At 48.5% G+C, this 20,211-nt stretch overlaps 1 protein-coding gene across 6 annotated transcripts in view; it reads right to left on the bottom strand.

The window, feature by feature from the left end:
* Positions 1-436: 436 nt before the first annotated feature.
* SSPN (sarcospan) overlaps positions 437-20,211 on the bottom strand; it is a 41,685-nt gene continuing 21,910 nt past the window's right edge. For all 6 annotated transcript variants that reach the window (XM_053943804.1, XM_053943806.1, XM_053943805.1 and 3 more), the window contains 2 exons: positions 8,554-8,640; positions 437-3,724 (listed from right to left, as the gene is read on the bottom strand). In XM_053943804.1, coding sequence (XP_053799779.1) covers positions 3,359-3,724; positions 8,554-8,640 — 453 coding nt within the window. In that variant the 3' untranslated portion in view covers positions 437-3,358. The remainder of the gene's footprint in view (positions 3,725-8,553; positions 8,641-20,211) is intronic.

The raw sequence follows: 20,211 nt of genomic DNA, 5'->3' as shown, positions 1-20,211 counted from the left end.
GGTGCAAATGAGAATCACACCTGGGTTTGTGAAAGTAAATGACATGGAGCTCTTCGCAAATTCTGTGTGTCCATGGAGGATAATCCTACTCCTTTCTGTGGAATTCACCTAGAAGATAAATTTCCCAGGCCTATAAAAATTGCTTTCTTCTTCAACACCTCTGTCCTTTCCAAGCCTTTTAGTCCCAGCCTTTTTCCTGGTGCAGTCCATGTGGACTCTGACACTGGGAAAAGGCTGGGAGGTGTCTGGATATGCTGTGGTAGGTGAAAATCCTTTAATTAGTACTTTCCAAAATTCTTAATGCAAGCAAAATACACATTGTAAAACCATACCCAGGGGGAAACCAGTTCCTAAACCTCCTGTGTCTGTTTCTTCACCTCTCCTGTTTTGATTTTATGCTCTTGAGATACATGAAAAGGAAATAGAGAAGTTCATCTTTGCTGGATCGAAATGCCCCATATTTATTCATTAAGCATATAAACCACCAACAGAATACATGATGAATATTGCTTTCTTCCAGAGCAAAGGGTTAAGCTGCATTGTGCTGGTTAGCAAACCGAATTTGTGGCTGGAAGTGGAAGGTGATAGGGAGGTGCACAGTTTGTTAAGTGGAGCAGGCTCTGTTATCCAGACATCCCTTCTCCTCCCTGCCCACACGCAGAAGGCATTTACAGCAGCTCTGTGATCATCCCCGCTGTGTCTGCTGTGCCCTAGAGCAGCCCCAACAAATCTCAGCCCAGGGGTAAGCAGGCAGAGGCCAGGCACAGCCAGTCCAGCCCCATCCCACAGCACCTGCGAGGTGATGGGAGATGGCGAGTGAGAACGTGCAGGTGAGGCCGAGGTCAGAGGATTAAGGAGACAAAGGGCAGCTCTGGTGGAAATGCCACTAGGCCAGGGCTGGAGTGCTGCACACCAAGCTATCCCCTGAGCAACAGGGACGTTTAGGATGGGTGGAGGGGGGAAGCATGCTCTGCTGTGCCAGCACAGCCTTCCTCTTCTTGTGCCAGCCGTCGTGCAGTGGTGAGGGTGGGAGGAGGCCCCAAAGCTCAGCTGTCATTCAGACTCCCTTTGATCCCTCTCCTGCTCCTTGTAATCTTATGTGTGGAGAGAGGATCCCACATTTTTGACTGGAGGGAGTGGAGGGAGGAACAGGTGCACCAGGGTCGTGCAGGTAGGAGGAAGGTGCATCCCCTGCCCTGAGCTTCCACAGATGGCATGGCTGGAGGCATGTGTGGGATGGGGGACAAACCTGAGCACACCACAAGGTGAGAGGCACCCCTGTGTACTCGTCTTCCGGCAGGATGGCCCTGCCACGGGTCTGTGAGCACTGCTGCAGCACGTTCCACCAGTGCCCTGGGAGATGGGCTGATTCCTGCCAGATCTGCATCGATGGCCCCAAGGATGAGTCTGATACCACCAGCCCGCCATCCCAGTACTCCCCTGTCTCAGCTTGCTCCAGCAGTGCCTGGGAGGCAGACTGAGGTCTTCGGATGGGTGGTGACACGGGCACCCTTGCAAATGTGCCCTGCAGCCAGGCTTACGAGTGGTTGTTACTTCTGGTGCAATAAAAAAGGTCATTTGGAAGTAGATCTCAAAACCCCTCATGTTCCGCTCCTCACTTTGTGTGGCTGGGCAGAGAGCACCTTGGTGATGCTATGTCTGCTCCAGAGGCACTTTCCATGACTAAAACTACAGCCCCTACACCCAGCAGTGTTCTAGGTGGGCCACAGGAGACTTCACTATGCTGTGATCTTCTGACCCTGGAGGCTTGATGGTCTAGCCCCTGGATGATGTGTAATCACCGTATGGAAGACAGTTTTTTTGGTAGGATTAGAGCTCCTTAGTCAACTAGGTTTTTGCCAATCTGAGTTTTTGACTTTTTGATGACTATTTTTGCTGCAGAAAGTTGGCTGTTTTTTTCTTTGAAGCCTTATATAAATTTCATTTGCTTCCTCCTCACTAATGATTATGGCACAATTTTTCTGGTATGTGATTGCTCCACCCCACCTTAGGGACATCCTTGTTCTGGCTGGGATCGGGAAATCCCTTGTCATGGCAGGGTGTGAGCACCAGCTGGCTTGCCCTTGCACAGATATGGATCAGGAGGCAGTGCCAAATGCTGCCAGTTACGAATTGCTCCTAAATTTAGCTGTCCATGCTGTGCAAGTGGAAATGGCAGTTCAAGGGACAAACTAATGTAGTTGTCTTGGTATAAGGCTAATGAGATATAAAGCACTTCTAGATCTGCCCTTTCAGGGTGAAAAAGCACTGCTTAAATACACTTTGTTTTTCCATCCTCATTAAGAAATCATTATTCTGTTGCCCTCATCATTATCAGAGATGTCTTTGGGAGACTGGCAGTCTCTTCTTGCTTCCCTCCCTCCACCCCATTTTAAAAACATTCATTGTTGCAGGGATATATCTTTCAGGGCTGTTGGCCCAACTCCACTGCTGGTGTGTAAGGCTGATTGTCTTTAGAGGAGTTACACCAAAAATGCATTTGGCCTTTTGTGCTTGAAGCATAATTGGTGGAACTGGCTAAAATCCGGGTTTGTCAGCCTGCAGTTCGAGCAATATGGACATAGTTTTCAACATGACTACTGATTTAGGGTCCCTCTACTTTAGGAGTGCAACTCAAGGTTCCTTAAACTGATCTTTTCTCCTAAACATCAGAAATCTTCCTGGGGTCTCAAGCAGGGCCCGCCAAAGAACCTTTAGTGAACTCACTCATATTTGTTGTTTATTAGTAATTGGGTTAGGTAGCCTATATAATTATTCAGTCTGAAAAGTTATATGTATATTTTATATGGCAGCCATCAATACATTCACTTTGGTGTTGGTCTCAACCTGCACTGGAAGAGGTCTTGACCTCCCTCATCACTTTCCTGAATGTTAAATTCCCATCAAGTTAGCATGGATTACACTCAGAGTACCAAGATATTATATATTCCCAAAGCATGTTCCCACTGATAAATTTAAGCAGTTTGGATCAGATCCATATCTGGTAGAAATTGGCATAGCTTCTCTGAAGGCAAGAGGGAAATGGACCCTATTTTGTAATGGCTATAGCCCTGCAGATGAGTTCCCAAAGATTTTATCCATGGCTATTAAAGATCCTCTGTGGGGAGCATTAGTACAGCTGCATCTTTAAGAGTCTGTGACCTCTAGCTAATCTCACAAGAGGCCTTTTCTCAAGAGCAGCTGTACGAAATGTTCCCAAAATGATTGAAAAATAAATTCATTAAAGCCGTGGGAGCGTTTTTCCTCATCAAACACTTCCAAGTGGCCATCCCTCCGCAGTGCCTGTGGTGGCAGTTCCCATCCCTGGCCACAACCCCCTGCCAGCCCAGCCCAGACCCTACACTTGTTGCCCGTGGCCTTCAGTGGCCATGAGAGGCTGGAAGTGTACGCCTACGTAAAAGACCTGGTACCGGTGCTTCCACACCATGAAGCACATCAGCAGGCACACCAGGGCTGCCACCAAGTTGAGAGCCATCTGCAGAAGGAGGAACAGGCTGAGCATGCTGGTCAGGCTGCCACAGTCAGCTGCGTCCTGGTACATGAAGGTGCGGCTGAGGGGGTCTGCAGTGTCCAGTTTGCACTGGCAGGAATCCTGGATGGTGTCACAGGTGAACTTGGTCAGCTGCAAGTAATGATGTGCAGTAAAAGCCACTGCCAAAACACAGGCAACCAGAGCCAGGGCGCTCAGGAGAAAATAGAGCAGCTGAAAGAAAGGGGGAAAAAAAGAGATAAAACTCCTTTTCCCAGCTTCACAGAGATTGAGGAACTCACAAGGAATGCAGCACATGTACTTTGCAGGGAATATACCCACAAATGTACTGTCTGGAGATTGGGTCTTGAACAACTGCAAGGCTCCTTGGGATGAGAAGTTCAGCAGGTCATCTCAAGAACTTGCCTTGCATGTTTTATATGAGCATTGCCTTGCAACTTGGAGTCCTGGGAGAGCACCAAGGAACTGGTGTGTCTATACATCAAGAAGCTTTCTAGAGAGGGAGGGAGCATTTTCCTCTCCAGTCGTACCTGCATTGACAGGAGTCTCATCAGCTGAGACAAATTCATGCCTAGAAGCAGAGCTGAGCAGATTGAGCCTTGGGCTGCCGTCTTACCCCAGGCTGTGCTGAGCTGCAGGTGTTTTTGAGACTTTGCTCATGCATTATTCTTGGTTTGCATGTCCAAACAAATCTGATTTATGCTTGCAAATCAGGCAGTGGGGTTGCTGATCTCCCACTTTTGGCCCTGTGGATGCAGCCAGCCTTTTGCTTCCCAGGTCTCACTGTGGAATGGGAATGCAGATCTCCACAAAAAAGTGTATGCTGTGCTCAGTCTGCTTCTAAAACCTGTCCCATAAATATGGGGAAATCTTTCACAGGCATGAAAGGGCAGCAAGCACCTTTCTTTTCCCAGTGCTACAGTGTGAGAAGGACAAGGGTCTGCTTGTCACCTCCAGTGCTCCTCACAACAGTGGCAGCTTAAAAATAGCATGGCTTTTATCAAGGGGAGCTCTGCAGAGTCCACCCACAGAAACACATGGAAGCTGGCAGCAAGTCAGAGCCTTTGACACTCTGGGATTCACCTGAGAGCTTTGGATACCAGCACATATGGGCTTCCCTTTGCTTTGATAGCTGGAACTGGCAGTTGCTGCACTGCATACAAAATATGTGTGAATGTATATCAAAATCATGTTCTGTGTTTAGCCAAAATTGCATTTTTTGGTTCTGTTCAGCACTGTAAAAACATTTATTTTCCTTGGCGTCTTATCTGTCAGACACATGGCATGGTTTGGAATCTTTTATTTTAAACAGCAGCTTCTCTCTCTCTTTCTCTCTCTTAACCTCAATACTGCAAGCAAAAATCAGTATAAAAGCATGTTTTCTGACCTTGAAACTCCAAGTATGTATGTCTTGAAAAAATTCACACTCCTGGTGTATTTGTCTTAGAACTACACTGTGAATCAATTTTCTGTTTGGTTGCCAGCTTGAAAAAAAAATATTTGGGATTATTGCAGGTCCTGAAGCACTATGTACATTTCCCCCCTCATATCACCAAATTCTTACTGAAAGATCTTAGTTTCCAAGACTTGGCTGCTATTAAATTTAATTACTTCCCCTGTGGCCTTAAAGCAAGGGCAGCTTCAAAATGAGGGTGGCTCTTATTAAACACAATTACTTTGCCCCTGCAGCTTTCAAGGGAAGGGTCCATGGGAAAGGTGAAGCTGGAAAATGGGGCCACCTCCTCATATGAAGCATAGAGAAGATGGCGTGCTGCTGACTGAGCACCTCCAAAGCAAGATGTGGTAATTCATAAACCAACGTCATTGTTTTCAAAGATAGTGCAAATGTGTTCAATGAGGAAAACAGAAAATGGACAAATGTTGGTTGTTCTGTGATACAGAAGTCCTGGTGGAAGTCCCTGGATTCAGCCCAGCAGAAGACAGAATTAGGCCTCCCTAATAGATGAGATACTAAGCCAAGACTGCACCATGTGACTGATTCTCCCTTGGCAGGTATTTTATTTAGCTAACAAATTCTATCCAAAGTCAGGACACAACAGCCTAATCTAAGCTGCAGGTACAGTAAGGGAGAATTTGTCTGTTGTGTTCCTAAAGGGAAGGAAATCTCAGAATCTGAATACACAGGCAGCTCTTAAGATAATCCTTGGAGGAAAAGGAGATGCATGAGGGACACAGGGCACTTTCCAAAAAGCTTATTATTCGCGCAAGATATTTGCAGAGAAATCTCTCTGCAAGCTGCTGAAAATGAACACGTTCCCAAATATCAAAGGTGAGCCAAATGCAAGCACTGCCTCTGAGGGAGCACAAGACAGTGAGTGCTGAGATTCCATCAGCAGATTAATCACATGCCAGACCTGGAGGCAACTTCAGCGTCACAAATACAACTGTGTGGTGGGCTCTGCCCAGGAACCAGGACTTGCCACTGGAAAACTGGTTTTTAACAGCTTCAGAGATAGGCACTGCAATTGCTGCTTGAATAGAAGGAGTAAAGGGAAGTGGGGAGAGACAGTGTACAATGAGGTCAGAGCATGGCAGCTCATCCTCCTTCATGTTCCTCATACGAGGAAGAGACATTTTAGCAATATTTACTGGCAATTGTTGTCCTCCATGACTAAACTGAAATAAATAACAGGAAGATGGATTAAGTTCCTCATAGAAAAGGCTGCTCATAGTTATCAGAGGTGAAAGCAGAGGCGTTTGCAGAGGTGGATCAGGAGGCCCTTTTTGAGGGCGGTGGTGGCTCAGGCACGAGCCCCTGCAGAGAACAGGAACTGTGGTGTGTCATGGCGTGGGCTGGGCATGCAGGAGCAGAGGGTGTCACTACCCCGGGCTACTGGGAGTGATCTGCCAAGTGTCAGCACAGAGCCCAGGAAGTTCCCAGGATGGCTCAAGATTTTCCTGTGTGGCACTCACTGGCTATTGCTGTCCCCCTGAGGGGCACAGCCAGCCTTGCTTTTGGTGGCCTCCCTTTCTCAGGGACACATGGCGTGCTGCGGATACCCACAGCAGTCTCAGGAAGGGACTTCTGCCGAAAGCAGTTCTCACACCTCCTTCTTTAACAGGATCCAGGGCTCATGCAAGTGTGAAATGAAAGAAGCAGCTGCCAAGAGGGAGGAAGGCAGAGAGGACAGCATAGGTCTCCTCCTGTTTTCCACCCCAAGGGAGTTGCTTGCAGTGGTTAGAGGGTCACCTTGGGGGTTGACCCAAACCCCCCAGGCCTCTGTGTGTGTGTGTGTGTGGTCCTCCTATCACAGTGATCCTTGGGCTGTGCAAGGTAACTTGGGGTGCTTAATGCACTCCAGGGAAGTTCAGCCAAGATTTTCCTGCAGGATGATGCTTGGCTGATGGGAACCAGCTATCAGTGTGAGGGCAAGACCTGGGCCACACCCCATAAGGATGGCTGGAGCAGATTGGGCTGAACCAAATTTCAGTGCTTGATGAAGCTTCAGGCCCTCCAGGAGAAAAGAACAACCTTCTGAACAATCTGTCTCATGACTGCAATCTTGCATCCTCAGCCTTGTCATAGCTAATGCTCGTTTTTAGTTCAGAGACAGCCTTTAACTGAAATTCAAATATTTGAAAAGTGATACTGGAGATGTAGATGAGTCCTCTGTGATTGAAGTCCTGGATAAGAGTTTTAGCTCCTACTTTGTTAAAATAGGTATGAGCCCTTCAGACAGAAGCTTTTTTTTTTTTTTTTTTTTGGTCCTGTTATCCCAAACTGTGGGATAACAGCTCCCAGCAGGGACATGGGACAGTAGAGGTGAACAGCCTGGGAATGATGAAGTTCTGTGGCATGCTGCAATAGGAGATGCTGGGAAGGGGGATTTTGGAGAGGAGGGTGCCTTGGATAAGCAACAGTCCATGGGCTATTGACTGAACCAGGGAGATTTAAGCTCTAATTCTGCCAGGTGATGAGAAATGGCCCGTTTTCATCACCTCGGGAGCAATTCCAAAACGTCTGTTTTCCTACGGGGAACGATGGCTCACATTCCTTACCATCAGGGTGGGTGCCACAGAGACATCTGAGCTGCCCAGCCCGACATGCCATTCCCAACTCAAGGGATGACTCCCTTCCTGCCTGGATACCAAATTCAATTTAATGTTGTCGGGCAGGCAGAAAAAAGCCTGGTGTCGCAGCCCCCACCCAGCACTGTAACCTTCCTTGGGAGCAGAAAGGTGACAGGGGACAATGTAGAGGCAGGGCAGGCACAATTGTTCTTCTCCCTTTCTTTCTTTAAGTACGGGAGAAGCTCGAGAAAGATACAGAAGACACACCGGGGTCTAATTTCTAAGGGAGGATGGATGCCAGGGTTTGAAAAGCTGCTCCTTGCATTTTGTTTCCTTCTGCCTTTTTCCAGTTAATAATCACTGTTATTTTGTGCTGCTTGTGTCGGTATTTTTCTTGGTTATTATGTGTCTGCAAAATATTAAGAGCTCTGAAAATTACAATAATAAGGAAAAATAGCCCAGGAAAAATGGTGTTAAAAACAAGAGTCCTCAGCCTTGCTCTTCTAGTTGCTCACCAGTGTCAGCAAAGCAGTTTTGGAGACAAAGGTGGGGTATGGTGCAGTTCCTGCAATGCTCAGATGGGAATTTGCTTTGTGGAAGTATGCATGTCCCTGTGCTTTCCAAGTACTTTCCCATTAAATATTAAACCTTGGTTTAAGTGGACTCATTTTATGCCACCTTAGTTCTTACCCTGCTCACTAGCTCCATTTAATCTACTTAAACTCTCTGAACACTTCCCAAATTATTCCAGCTTTGTCTATATTCCTAAAACATGATGAATAAAAAGATATCTTGTTCTGATTTGAAATGTTATTAGAGCTTCCCCTTTATAGGATACAGTTTCTTCCTTGGCTACCTGGAAAGTAACAGAAAACCATTCCTGCATTTCAGATTCATTTTCACTTCTTTTCCTGTGGTCTTAAAAATATCCCCTGTATCAGCTTTTTCTTATTATATTTAATGACATGAGAAGCAGAAAAAAAAAAAAAGTTTAAAAAATGTTCATGTACCTTCACTGTGAACTGTGCACACGTCTTCTCATCGGGTTGGTACGAGATACAAAGCATAACAAATCCCACTAAGGCCACCACACAGACCTGCAAGGGAAGAGATGTAAAATGTGTCAAGGTTAAAAAAACCCTACAAAATGCAATTTTTTTTCCCTCAAGCCAAGACACTTTTCTGTGTTTACAGGACCACAACTCAAGAAGCAGTGTGGAAGCAAAGTCATCAAAGACACAGCACAGCAACAGCCCTCAGCATGTGTGTAGAGTTTTTGCCCACACAACCATCAAAAAAGAGCAGAAGTCTTCTGAAGTTGGCCTTGGAAGCCCAAAGAGCACCATCCTATGTAGCTCTGGGTGCTGACAGGGTTTTTATGTCACCCATGCAAGCTTTAAATCATTAAACCATGGCTGCCACTGGGTAAGAAGCAGCAGAGTTTATTGCAAAGGCTTTCACCCTCCTTTGGTGTGGACACCTTACAAAAGATGATATTCATCTCCCCTGCAATCTGAAACTGTGGTCTAGCCCTGTGGCAGTAATTGCTGAAGGTTAAAAGTAATGGAAAAATATTTGCATGCTTGTTTATTCAGTTAGTTGTCTTTATTATTAATTCTGGATTTATCTGCAGGAGCAAATGCTCACAGGTTGGCATTTTCCAGGTAAGAAGGGATGATCCTCCTCTGAGGAACTAGTCCAATGAATGTGATTTGCTTTTTTGTGTTTAGGAGACACAGTGTGTCCCCACACTGTGCTAAGCACTCCAGTCAAGTGCCCTCCTCTCCCACTTTTTGGAGGGTCAATGAGCAGACCTCACAGGAGGACTTAGGAGCAGCAGATTGCTGCTTTTTGGCAGTTCATCCCCTGGATGGAGGAGTTGGGTACCCAGGCACCAGGTGAGGGCTTCCTGTGGGGCTGGATCTGGGCATGACAGAGGCTTTTGGCAGCTGGAGTTGTGTTTGGAGGAATCTGTGCATGTTTGAGCTGTGTTGGAAAAACAGGTGCGTTTATGGCACACAGGTGTTTTTAAATGACCCTTCAAAACACAACTTTAAAAGCCATTTTAGGTGTGATGAGCCATAGTGGGGATTTTGGATGAGATCAGGCACTGTCCTTTCAGCGGTCCTCTCTACACACAGGGCCAGGAGCAAGTCTTCGCCTCCCTGCTAGGAGCATCTTGGTTATAAATGACAGCTATTAAATTCTCAGTGACTACAGCAAGATTCTATATTATTTTTACCCTCTCCATTTTACTTCTGATGTTTGGAAGAGTTGTCATTAATTTGAGGCTTTCTGCTTTCCCAGAGCAGTGGGATTTCCCTCTTTGGCCAGAGCCACGTGTGAGCTGCCTTTGCCAAGGTGGGGCAACGCCATGGAGATGCTTGCAGGAGTGTGCTGCTCCATCACGGCCCCATCCCTACCTGCATGCCCTGGAAGTGCTGCTCACATCCAGATTTCTGGCTCCACAGGGAGCTTGACCTGCAGTGAAAACTGCCCAGCTTTCCTTTTGGACAGTAATGGATAAACACATTCCTTTTATGATCTGCTGCAGAAAGTATCAAACTTTTTGCATCTGTATTGCTGGTGCAAGGCCCAAGGCAGCAGCCGTGCAAAGAAGTGCCTCCCAAGACACACAGAGCCGTGTCCCTCAAGAACCTGGGCAATTAGTAACATTTTTGCCCATGAAGTTCTATTTCATGTCATTTCAGTGGGACATGAATAGGAAGTATTGCCCGAGAACATTTCTAAAGAATGCGTCAGTATTATTTACTCCTTTCCATGTCATGTGTATTTATATTCTGGTCCTGTGACTTACACACGGCCTCCAATTTATTTGTTTCTTTCTTTTTATTGTTGACAGCCATAGCTGACAGGGTTGTCTGGGGAAAAAACAACCTTTCTTGTCAAAGGTCCTTCAGTGCTGGGGTTTTTTTGCCCTGTAGGGCTTCTGTGTGACTGAACCATGTTTTAGTTCTCAGGATTAATCACCTATGTCCTTGGTCCCTTGCGCCATATATTAATCTTTTAATTCAATTATCATGCCCATAAAACTTAAATAATTAAATAATAAGAAATCCTATTGCTGATAATATCCAGATGATAAACAGTGCCAGTAATGGCTGAAGCAGAGAACCTGCAGCAAGAACTAAAAAAAAAAAAAAAAAAAAAAAAAAAAAAAAAAAAATATATATATATATATATATATATATATATATATAAATCATAGGGGCTCCTCACATCAAAAGTGGACCTAAGTATTTTCAGGATCTGGTGCTGAAGGATCTTGTTATGAGCAATAAATCTAATTTGCTTTGCTTCAGCTACACTAGTGGGCATTGACACTTGCATGGACCAAGAGCCAGATTTGCCTCCAGGTGACTGCCATGAGACATCATGGGACTGTTCCCACTCCCTCCTTCCCCTTCCATTTAACCACAGAAGGCTGACAGGGCTGCATTCATTTCCGAGGGCAGAGACCAATGCTGGAATTTTCTCTCTTCCATCAAGTGCCTCAGACAACTTTTGCAAAACTCCTGCTGGCTTCACATGTGGCACGATCAGACCTCCCTCTTCAGAAAGCTTCCCATACAAAGGGCTATCAGTTAAAAGCAGCTCCATTCCTGCACACTCTTTCTAAAGGTCCTCTGGGATTTAAATAATATACTCAGGGACACTTGAAGAGGCACATTTGTAGAGAGGTATTTATAAAGGATTACATTGGGTCAGGATTCCGGCAAGTCTTGGCCAGGATATTTCGGAAGCTTAAGCATTTCTTTTATAAGAATACAGTAACATTTTAAATTTTTTTTTTAAACTAGTGATGTGTGTTTTTCTAAGTGGCAGTAAAAAATAACGTGGCTGAGAATTATGACCCACATACGTTTAACATTTCAGCTCTTTAAAGGTAAATTCACTCCTTGGAGGAAACCAAAGCGTGGAACATTTATATAAGGAAACAGCTCTATGCTGCTATTTTATACATTATTAATAGATCAGCTTTGAATTACACCTGTGAAGTGTAACAGAATAACTATAAAAATGCACTGGTTAGTATTTTTTAGGAGCCTCTAAGTAACTATAACAGCTGCAGGCATGTTACAGGTGCTGTTGATGCTGATTGCTAAGCAGCATTAGGTAATCCCACATCCTGGTGCTGCAACAGCCACTGCCACATCCCAGTGTGAAGCACACATTTCCCATGCCTTATTGACTGAGCACACAACATAAAATGCAATTGAACCCACTTCAGCACGTGCTTGCTACCAATCGATGTGCATTTGTTACACAAATAAAACAGATTCTCTGAGACCTGCAGGATGGCACTTAATTAGATCAGCTCTGGTCAACTGTTACCCAGAAATCCAGGAATTTGCATTTCTGTGCATATTTCAACTCGAGTTTATTTCAAGATCCTACTTCAAAATTTCCATATGGACTAACACACCCCTTGCTGAATAGGTAGTGGCGTGAAAGGTTATCCAAGGGAAGAATTTAATTTTGGAAAGCGCTGCCTAGAAAAAGACCCAAATGTGATACAGAAGTATTTAGGAAAGGTAGAGATTTTATTTTGCTTAAGGCACACCCTGTGAAATCCCCCCAATTCACAACCCAGGAGAACAGATATTTACTAACACTGGCTGAATAACTTAAATATTTAGGCTGTACAAAATTTTTAATAATATTTCTTTTTTGGGGGAAGCAGTGGACATTCCTCCCATTGGGCAAGAACACCTCAGGGCTGAAAAGTAACTTACGAATTACTGGTTTTTTAAGCAATAACAATCAAAATAGAAGGAGAAATTTTCTAGCTTGCTCCCACCCCAAAGAGGGCAGGAACCTGTTGTCATGTTATCCCATCTGCTCCTGCAAGGATTCAGCACAAGGTGTACGAGGAGCACAAGGATACCACGTGGCAGGGATGAGGAAGGTTGGGTGTAATCAGGGGAAATATGAACACGTAGGGCACAAATTTCCGCTGTGGTTTGCACTCATTATTTTTGCACGCTGACATACTCATGTGGCTTGCTTTATTCTGACAGATTTCAAAACCACAGATTGCTCTAATCTGTCTCCATCTCTCCCTTGTATGCATGTGAAACTGGTTTTCCTTTTGTTATTGCTATAATTTTAGCACAAATGTAGAATAGGTGGTTTTCTCTAGCGAACTACCTCCAACCCAGAGCATCTTGAAAACCTTGGCTGGTAAAGCAGGAGGGTTGGGAACATCTACAAGAAATGAAGGCAGGAGACAAAAACCTGGCTCTAAGGAGCATCTTGAGTCTGTGCCACATCACAAGGCAAATGCTGCAAACACAAAGACACAGTATAGCTCTTTGTATGGGGGCTTCGTTAGTGAGAACCTCCTGCCACATATTTTAGGGGCAGAAAGCAAACACACTGCAGGACAAAAATCTCTCCCAGGTACACCTTGCAATGCCACACAGCACTGCTGAGACCCACAGGAGGACTCTTCCTGTTTAATAAGAATGTAAACTCAAACTTCAGGAGGAAAATTGCCATTAATAGAATTAGGAAGACACTTCCATTATGGACAAGTTATTTTGTAGTTGCTCACTTGGAGACACTGGGGATCTTTCTGTTTTTAGGGACACAGGTAAAGAATGATCTCTTGCAGCTGTCTCTGGAGTTTCTGGCTCGCCTTCACAGGTGATGCTTGGCTGATGGTTCTCCCACCTTATCAGATACAGCAAGGCTTAGCTCCTATCTATACCTTTGGAGAAGCTGCTTTATCCACCAAATCTAACACTCCCACTGGACACTGGATTTTGATGCAGGAAAGAGCCTGTCCCTGTTGGCTTTGCCATTATAAACCTGGATCACCTGTGGTGCCAGACATCTCTACAGGCTGTTGCAGACAGCAGCACTGAAGTTCATTTGCTTTATGAGGTTTGAGGAAGCTGTGATGAAAGTGGGTGCTGCAGGCAGCTTTCACTGTCAGCTTTCATCAGCCTCAGGTCAGCCTGGGTCTCACTGTCACATGTGAAAGAAGCCAGTCTGCAGCACACAGGTACGGTGCTCTAATTTTTTTTTACCCCTTACAGACTTCTTGTTAAATTTAAGGACAGTTTAGTTGCATATAGGTTACTTCCAGAAATAATAGCTATAATAATAATAATGACAAGCATGTATATTATGGTTGCAGGCAAAGGCTATCATCATCATCTAGGAAATCATTCTTTTAACAGCCATAAATCCCACAAAAACTGCCCATCCCCGCCCCACCTACAGAATAAAATAATGTCTTTACTACAGGTCCCTTCAAGCCATGCAATAACACCCCCTGGCAGGTCCACAATTCTCTCTTAAATCCTGTAAAGTCATCAAAACCCTACAAGAGCATCCACAATCAAATGAAATGCTATTTTTCCATAATAATCTTTGCTGTTTAGGTCAGTTGCTCATCACTTGTGCTAAGGTAAGATTTCATTCCCCCAGCAAAGGCTACGATTGCTTACACAGCCAGGAGCTGCAGCAGCAGTCCATTGCTGCTGTTAAACCAGAAATATAGTCCTGGCTGAACAAATGCCTGAGAGATAAAAAAAAAAAAAAAAAAAAAAAAAAAAAAAAGACTTCACAGAGCCGATTTTCAGCCTGAGAGCCTGAGAAATGCAGCATGGCTGAGAGTACTCATGAACACCACTCATGGTTTGGGATGTGTCTGTGACTGTGAAAGCCACCAGCTCCATAGTCATGAAGCTACCTGGGCTGGGGAAACCTGTTTGATGTCCCTCTCCAAATTTTACCTAGGCTTTTTGCACAAATTCCAGCCAGGACTTCTGCAGTCAAACTGTGGGCTAAGCCACAGATAGGTCCAGGATTCGACCAGCCCTGGCCGGGTATCAGACACACCTCAGTGTGCAGTTACCTTCTCAAACCATTCCTTTAGAACATTTGAACATGTCTCCCCATCAAAGTTTTCCACTCCACCTGAGCAAAACAAAAGTGTGAATTCCAGTTAATCAATGCATAGTTACTCTTGGAAGAGGATGAGATTTAATGGCAGAAGGTTCTGAAGAATCCTGCTCTGGTGCTACACATGGCTCAAAACAAGCACTGGCCTCTTCTTCAAGGCAGTCCTCCCTTGAACCTTCTGATGTTTACCCATGGCTAACTAAAGCTAGCCTGTACCAAAAAAATATGGATGCCTGCATGGCTTTTTGGTGGCTACTTTGATGGCACCAGGTTTTAAGAGTCACCTTTTATTAGCAATTGAAAACAGTTTCCCTAAAAACAAGCAAAAGTTACAGAGACATAAACATTTCTGATTCCAGGTAAATTAAGGTTGATTAAGCTGCTTTTTCAGTTCAAAGTCTGCCTGCCTTTTGCACCACACAGGCCCACATCAGCCTCACTGTGGTAGATAGGGACAGGCGAACGGAAGATCTCGGGATGTGACGGAAAGCTAGACCCTTCCCCCCTTCTTCCTGCTATAGTTAATCAATTACCCCTAAAGCATGCAGCCCCTCCTAAACTCAGTAGTTTTCCACTCCTTACTAACCCTAGCCAGACCCACCATCCCCTTCTGATGTAGTGAAGCCCCCTTGACTATTTAACCCCATGAGATAAGATAATAAACGCCATTTGACCATCCACCACATTGGTGTCTGTGCATGTCTGTAGCCCGAGTGATCCGGGCGAGGCCGGGTCGCCGTGCTGTGTCTTGAAACCAGGTCGCCCGCCTTCTCAGCAGAAGGCGACATATGGTGCCGAAACCCGGGAGTGGAAAGGGAAAAGAGAAACCCTTGGGTAGCGGGAATCTCCTGGACGAGAGACAGCGGCCGGAGCGGCGGGACCGACTCTAGGCGGGGGAGACGTCCTCGGACCAGCGACGGATATGGAAGCCATCGCGAAGGTTGTGAGTTCAATTTATAAGCAGTGGGGAATTAAGTGTAAGCTCAAAGATTTTTACCTCGCTATTGCGAGACTCCTTGAGCTCGGGACGATTGAACGTCCCGTGGATATACTACACCCGGAGGTGTGGGGGAGATGTACGGCCGCATTAGCCGAGGAAACAAAAACCTCAGGCAGCGGAAAAAGCCTTAAGGCTTGGGGAAAGGTCGAGCGGGCCCTGCGCGAGGCGTTAGAGGAACAAGAAACATGGAGCGCGGCGAGCGCATGTTTATTAGCAACACCCAAACTGGGGGTAGGAGCGGCAACGCAAACCGCCCCCGATAGCGAGGTACCCGGGAGCGGGGACCCAGAGGGATCGGGCGCGTCCCCCCCTCCCTGAGCCCGAGCCCAACCCCCCCCGCGGGGCTTCCCGAAAAACTCGCGAACCCCCCGCACGTCCCTTCACCGCGGATCGGCGACTCGGCGCCGGGGGCGCGGCAGCGCGCACAGTCCTTTTGAGAGGAATTGGCGAGGGAAGCCAGAGACGCGGGAAACACGGCTCGGGAGGAGACGCCGGCAGCGCCCCCGCCCTACCCAGTCGAACATGGCGCTGATGACCGAGAGGATGGGCGGGGCGCGCATGCTCCCTGCGGGAAGACCCCGAATACCCAGATTCTCGCTAGTGCGCAGCCGCGAGGAAAGGAGGAGGAGGGGGGTGGCAGAGAGCGCATGCCCAATCAGGAGCCGTGCTCAAAGCTGCTACCATCTAAGGGAGAGACCTCCCCCTGCGGGCGGCAGGGCAAGCCCAGGGGGCGGGAACGGCACCACCCCTGAAGGGAGGGGGAGGGACGGGGCCGGAGCCACACGAAAAGGCACCGGGACCCGGGAATACGCTGGCACTCGACTTCCGGCTCTGAGTCGAGCTCCACCAGCTCCGACAGCTCGGGAGAGCTGACGGACGCTGACGGGGACTCAGAAACGGAAAAAGCGGAGCTGACGCGGTTTGAAACAAAACCGAATAAAGCCTTAAGCCACATCGAAAGGCAATCACAACGCGAACCAGCTCAGTTCACCGACTGGGCTAGAATAAAGATAGCTTGTGCAAAGTGGGCTCCCTCAGAGGCAGTAAAAGCCTTCCCGGTGAGGATCACCGGACCAGAGGGAAACCAACAACGGGTATATAATCCGGTAAACCCCAAAGACGTACAGGCAATTGTCAAAGCAATCTCAGAGAAAGGGATCAACTCAGCTATGGTCTCCACCCTCGTGGACGGCCTCTTTGGTAATGACGACTTGCTCCCCTTCGATATCAAACAAATAAGTCGCATGATACTCGGTGGTGCGGGAATGATCGTGTTTAAGCAGGAATGGGAAGACAATTGTACGAGAGCTCTAACCCAGGCCTCTGGTGTGGGGCAGCCACTGCATAGTTCGAGCCTATCCAGGCTGCTGGGGAAGCATGACGAGATGGTTACACCTCATCAGCAAGCCGCACTGATGCGGGCTGAAGAAGTCAGGGCCACCACTCGAGCTGCTAGGGAGGCTATTCGGGCTGCCTCTCTGGTCGTGGCCAAGCCGTCACCGTGGTCCACTATAAGACAGGCAGAGAGCGAAAGCTTCACGCAGTTCGTAGACCGCCTGCAGGCAGCAGTAGACTCCTCTACCCTGCCTGCAGAGGCAAAGGGTCCCATGGTGGTGGACTGCTTGCGCCAGCAATGTAACTCCGTCACCAAAGACATTCTGCGCTCCCTGCCAACCGGAGCCAGCCTAGCCGATATGATCAGGCACGTCGTAAGAGAGGAACACCTAACACCCATCCAGGCAGCTGTTCACACCCTAACCAGTGCCATGGCGTGCTTTACGTGCGGTCAGGCAGGCCACATTGCAGTGAGCTGTCCCCAGCCGACACCACAGTCCGCGGCGGTGCCCCCATCTCAGGCACGCCCGAAAGGGCCCTGCTAGAGCTGTGGGAAAAAGGGGCATTTCGCTAAGGACTGCAGGTCCCGGCCTCAGGGAAACGGGAAAGGGAGGGGGCGCACTGGCCGCACTCAGCCTCCTCCCGATGCGAATGCGAAGCGGCTCATTTATGTCAACCCCCAGTGGGGAGGGGGGCCCTCATACCCCATGCCCCCACAGGAGGCAGCCAGCCTCGCACCCCCACCAGTGACACAATCGCAGAGTTTTGCAGTGCCGCCAGCGGCACCGTCGTGTCCACCGCTGCCACAAGCCACGCTCGTGCCACAGGGCCAGCAGGGGATGCCCCAGAGTGGGACCCCTGGGTGGCCTTGGCCATGAAAATAGGGAAAGAGCCCCTGAAGATGTGGGGGACATGCCGCCTTTACGGCAGTCAGGATCCCCACGTCATAGGGCTTCAGTTCTGGGCGGACACGGGATCCGACTGCTCAGTTTTCCCCCAAGCGCTTTGGCCTCAGCATTGGCAATGCAAAGAGGTCCCCCCAGTGAACGGAGTGGGAGGGCCATCCCGGGCGTGGAAAAGCACCCAGCTGGTGGCCATAACGCTCCACACGAAAAAGGGACCGGAATGGACAGTGGCAATCTACCCTTACATTCTACAAAGCTCTCCACCCTTGATAGGAAGGGACGTCCTCGCTATGTTAGGAGCCAGAATTACAAATTTATCCTGAGGGCCACTGCCGTACACCCACCGCTGCCAATCAGACTGACCTGGAAATCGTCAGACCCCGTATGGGTTGAGCAGTGGCCCCTGTCAAAGCCTCGAATGGCAGCCTTGCTGGAACTGGTCAACCGCGAGCTGCAGAAGGGTCACATAGAACCCTCCACCAGCCCGTGGAACACCCCTGTATTTGTAATCCCCAAAAGGTCCGGAGAGGGTCATCGCCTCATCCACGACCTGAGGGAGGTGAACAGGGCAATCCAACCCATGGGTCCAGTTCAGACACTGCTGCCCACGAACTCAGCCATCCCCAAAGGGCAGCCATGCGCAGTGCTAGACATCAAGGACTGCTTCTTTTCAATACCCCTGCACGCTGAGGACAAGGAACGGTTCGCCTTTTCCATCGTGTTCCCGAACGGCGAGCGACCTAACCTCCGCTTCCAATGGAAGGTGCTGCCGCAAGGTCTCGTGGACAGCCTGACCATATGCCAGATCACCGTGGACAGAGCACTGGCGCCAGTCCAACAGTCCTACCCTGCTGCGACCATCGTTCAATACATAGACGACATCCTCGTCGCTGCACCATCGACGAGCCAGGTGGATCACCTGGTGACCGCGATCACGGAAACTCTCCAGGCCAACGGCTTTGAGATCGCGAACACGAAGATCAAGAGAGGACCCTGCGTGACCTTCCTGGGAGTGGGGATCACGGACTCCTACGTGACGCCTCCCAAGGTAAAGGTCCGCCGAGACATCAAGACGCTCCATGACATGCAGCGCCTTGTGGGTTCTCTGCAGTGGCTCCGCAACGTCATCCTGGTTCCACCCGAGGTCATGGAACCCCTATATGACCTCCTGAAAGGAAAGCACCCCTGGGACCCCAAGGAGCTGACGCCGCAAGCAGCGAGCTCCCTTGACTTCATCGAGCACCAGATGTCTACTGGCACACTTGCCAGGTGGGACCCAGATGTGCCACTCGATCTATACGTCCACTTCACACAAAAGGGAGGAGTGGGAGCACTAGCCCAAGGACCTTCCGAAAAGTCCCGGCCGATCCAATAAGTGGTCCTCGGAAGACCAACTCGAGTGTTTTCCCCGGGAGTTGAATGCATCGCCAACCTCATCGTGAAAGGCAGAAGACTCGCTCTGAGACACCTGGGAACCCAGCCGACAAGAATCCACCTCCCCTTTCGCAAGCGGCCAACCACGGAGTCGACCGCAATATCAGAGCACCTGGCCCTTGCTCTCACTGGCTTCGGAGGAGAAATCTCCTACGCCACCAGGCCACCTTAGACTCAGCTGCTGGCCATCGTTGATATAGACATGCCGCCAAAGGTCATGGACTGACCGCAGCCGGGACCAACGGTCTTCACAGACGCTTCCTCCACGACTTCTACTGCAGCGGCAGTGTGGCAGGAAGGAGAGCAATGGCATTGCGTCAAAACAGGTGATCCCACACTGTCAGTGCAACAACTAGAAGCAGCAGCAGTGGTCTTGGCGTGCGGACTCTTCCAAGACGAACACCTCAACATCGTAACGGACTCTATATTCGTGGCAAAGCTTTGCCTGGCCATGCCAGGACCAGGCGTGTCAACGTCAGCAGCAGCCTCAATGCTGGAGGAGGCGCTCTCCTCGCGACGGGGCACCGTGTCTGTCATCCACGTCAACAGCCACAACCCAGTCAAGGGCTTCTTCCAGACCGGCAACGACAAGGCGGACGCCGCAGCAAAGGGAGTGTGGACGCTGCGGGAAGCTCAGCAGCTGCACGAGTCGCTCCACATCGGAGCCAAAGCACTGGCGAGGAGATGCGAGATCTCGACCGTGGATGCAAAACACGTAGTGGCCACTTGCCCTCACTGCCAGAAGTCGCCCCTATGGACCAGCGGGGTCAACCCAAGAGGCCTCAAGGCCTCAGAAATCTGGCAGTCGGACTTCACCTTATGTCAACTGCTAAAGCCCCGAGCATGGCTTGCAGTGACAGTGGACACTTACAGCGGAGCGATCGTAGCCACACAGCACCCCAAAGCTAACTCTAAGGCCACGATGCAGCACTGGCTGACAGCTATGGCATGGCTTAGTATCCCCAAGCAAATCAAAACTGACAACGGTTCCAATTTCATTTCCAAACCAGTGCAAGAATTCGCCTCGAAATGGGGCATCACCTTAGTACAAGGTATCC

This window comes from Vidua chalybeata, chromosome 5 (assembly GCF_026979565.1).
Source record: "Vidua chalybeata isolate OUT-0048 chromosome 5, bVidCha1 merged haplotype, whole genome shotgun sequence".
NCBI classification, from domain to species: Eukaryota; Metazoa; Chordata; class Aves; order Passeriformes; family Viduidae; genus Vidua; species Vidua chalybeata.
This window is presented reverse-complemented; position numbering and strand designations above follow the sequence as displayed.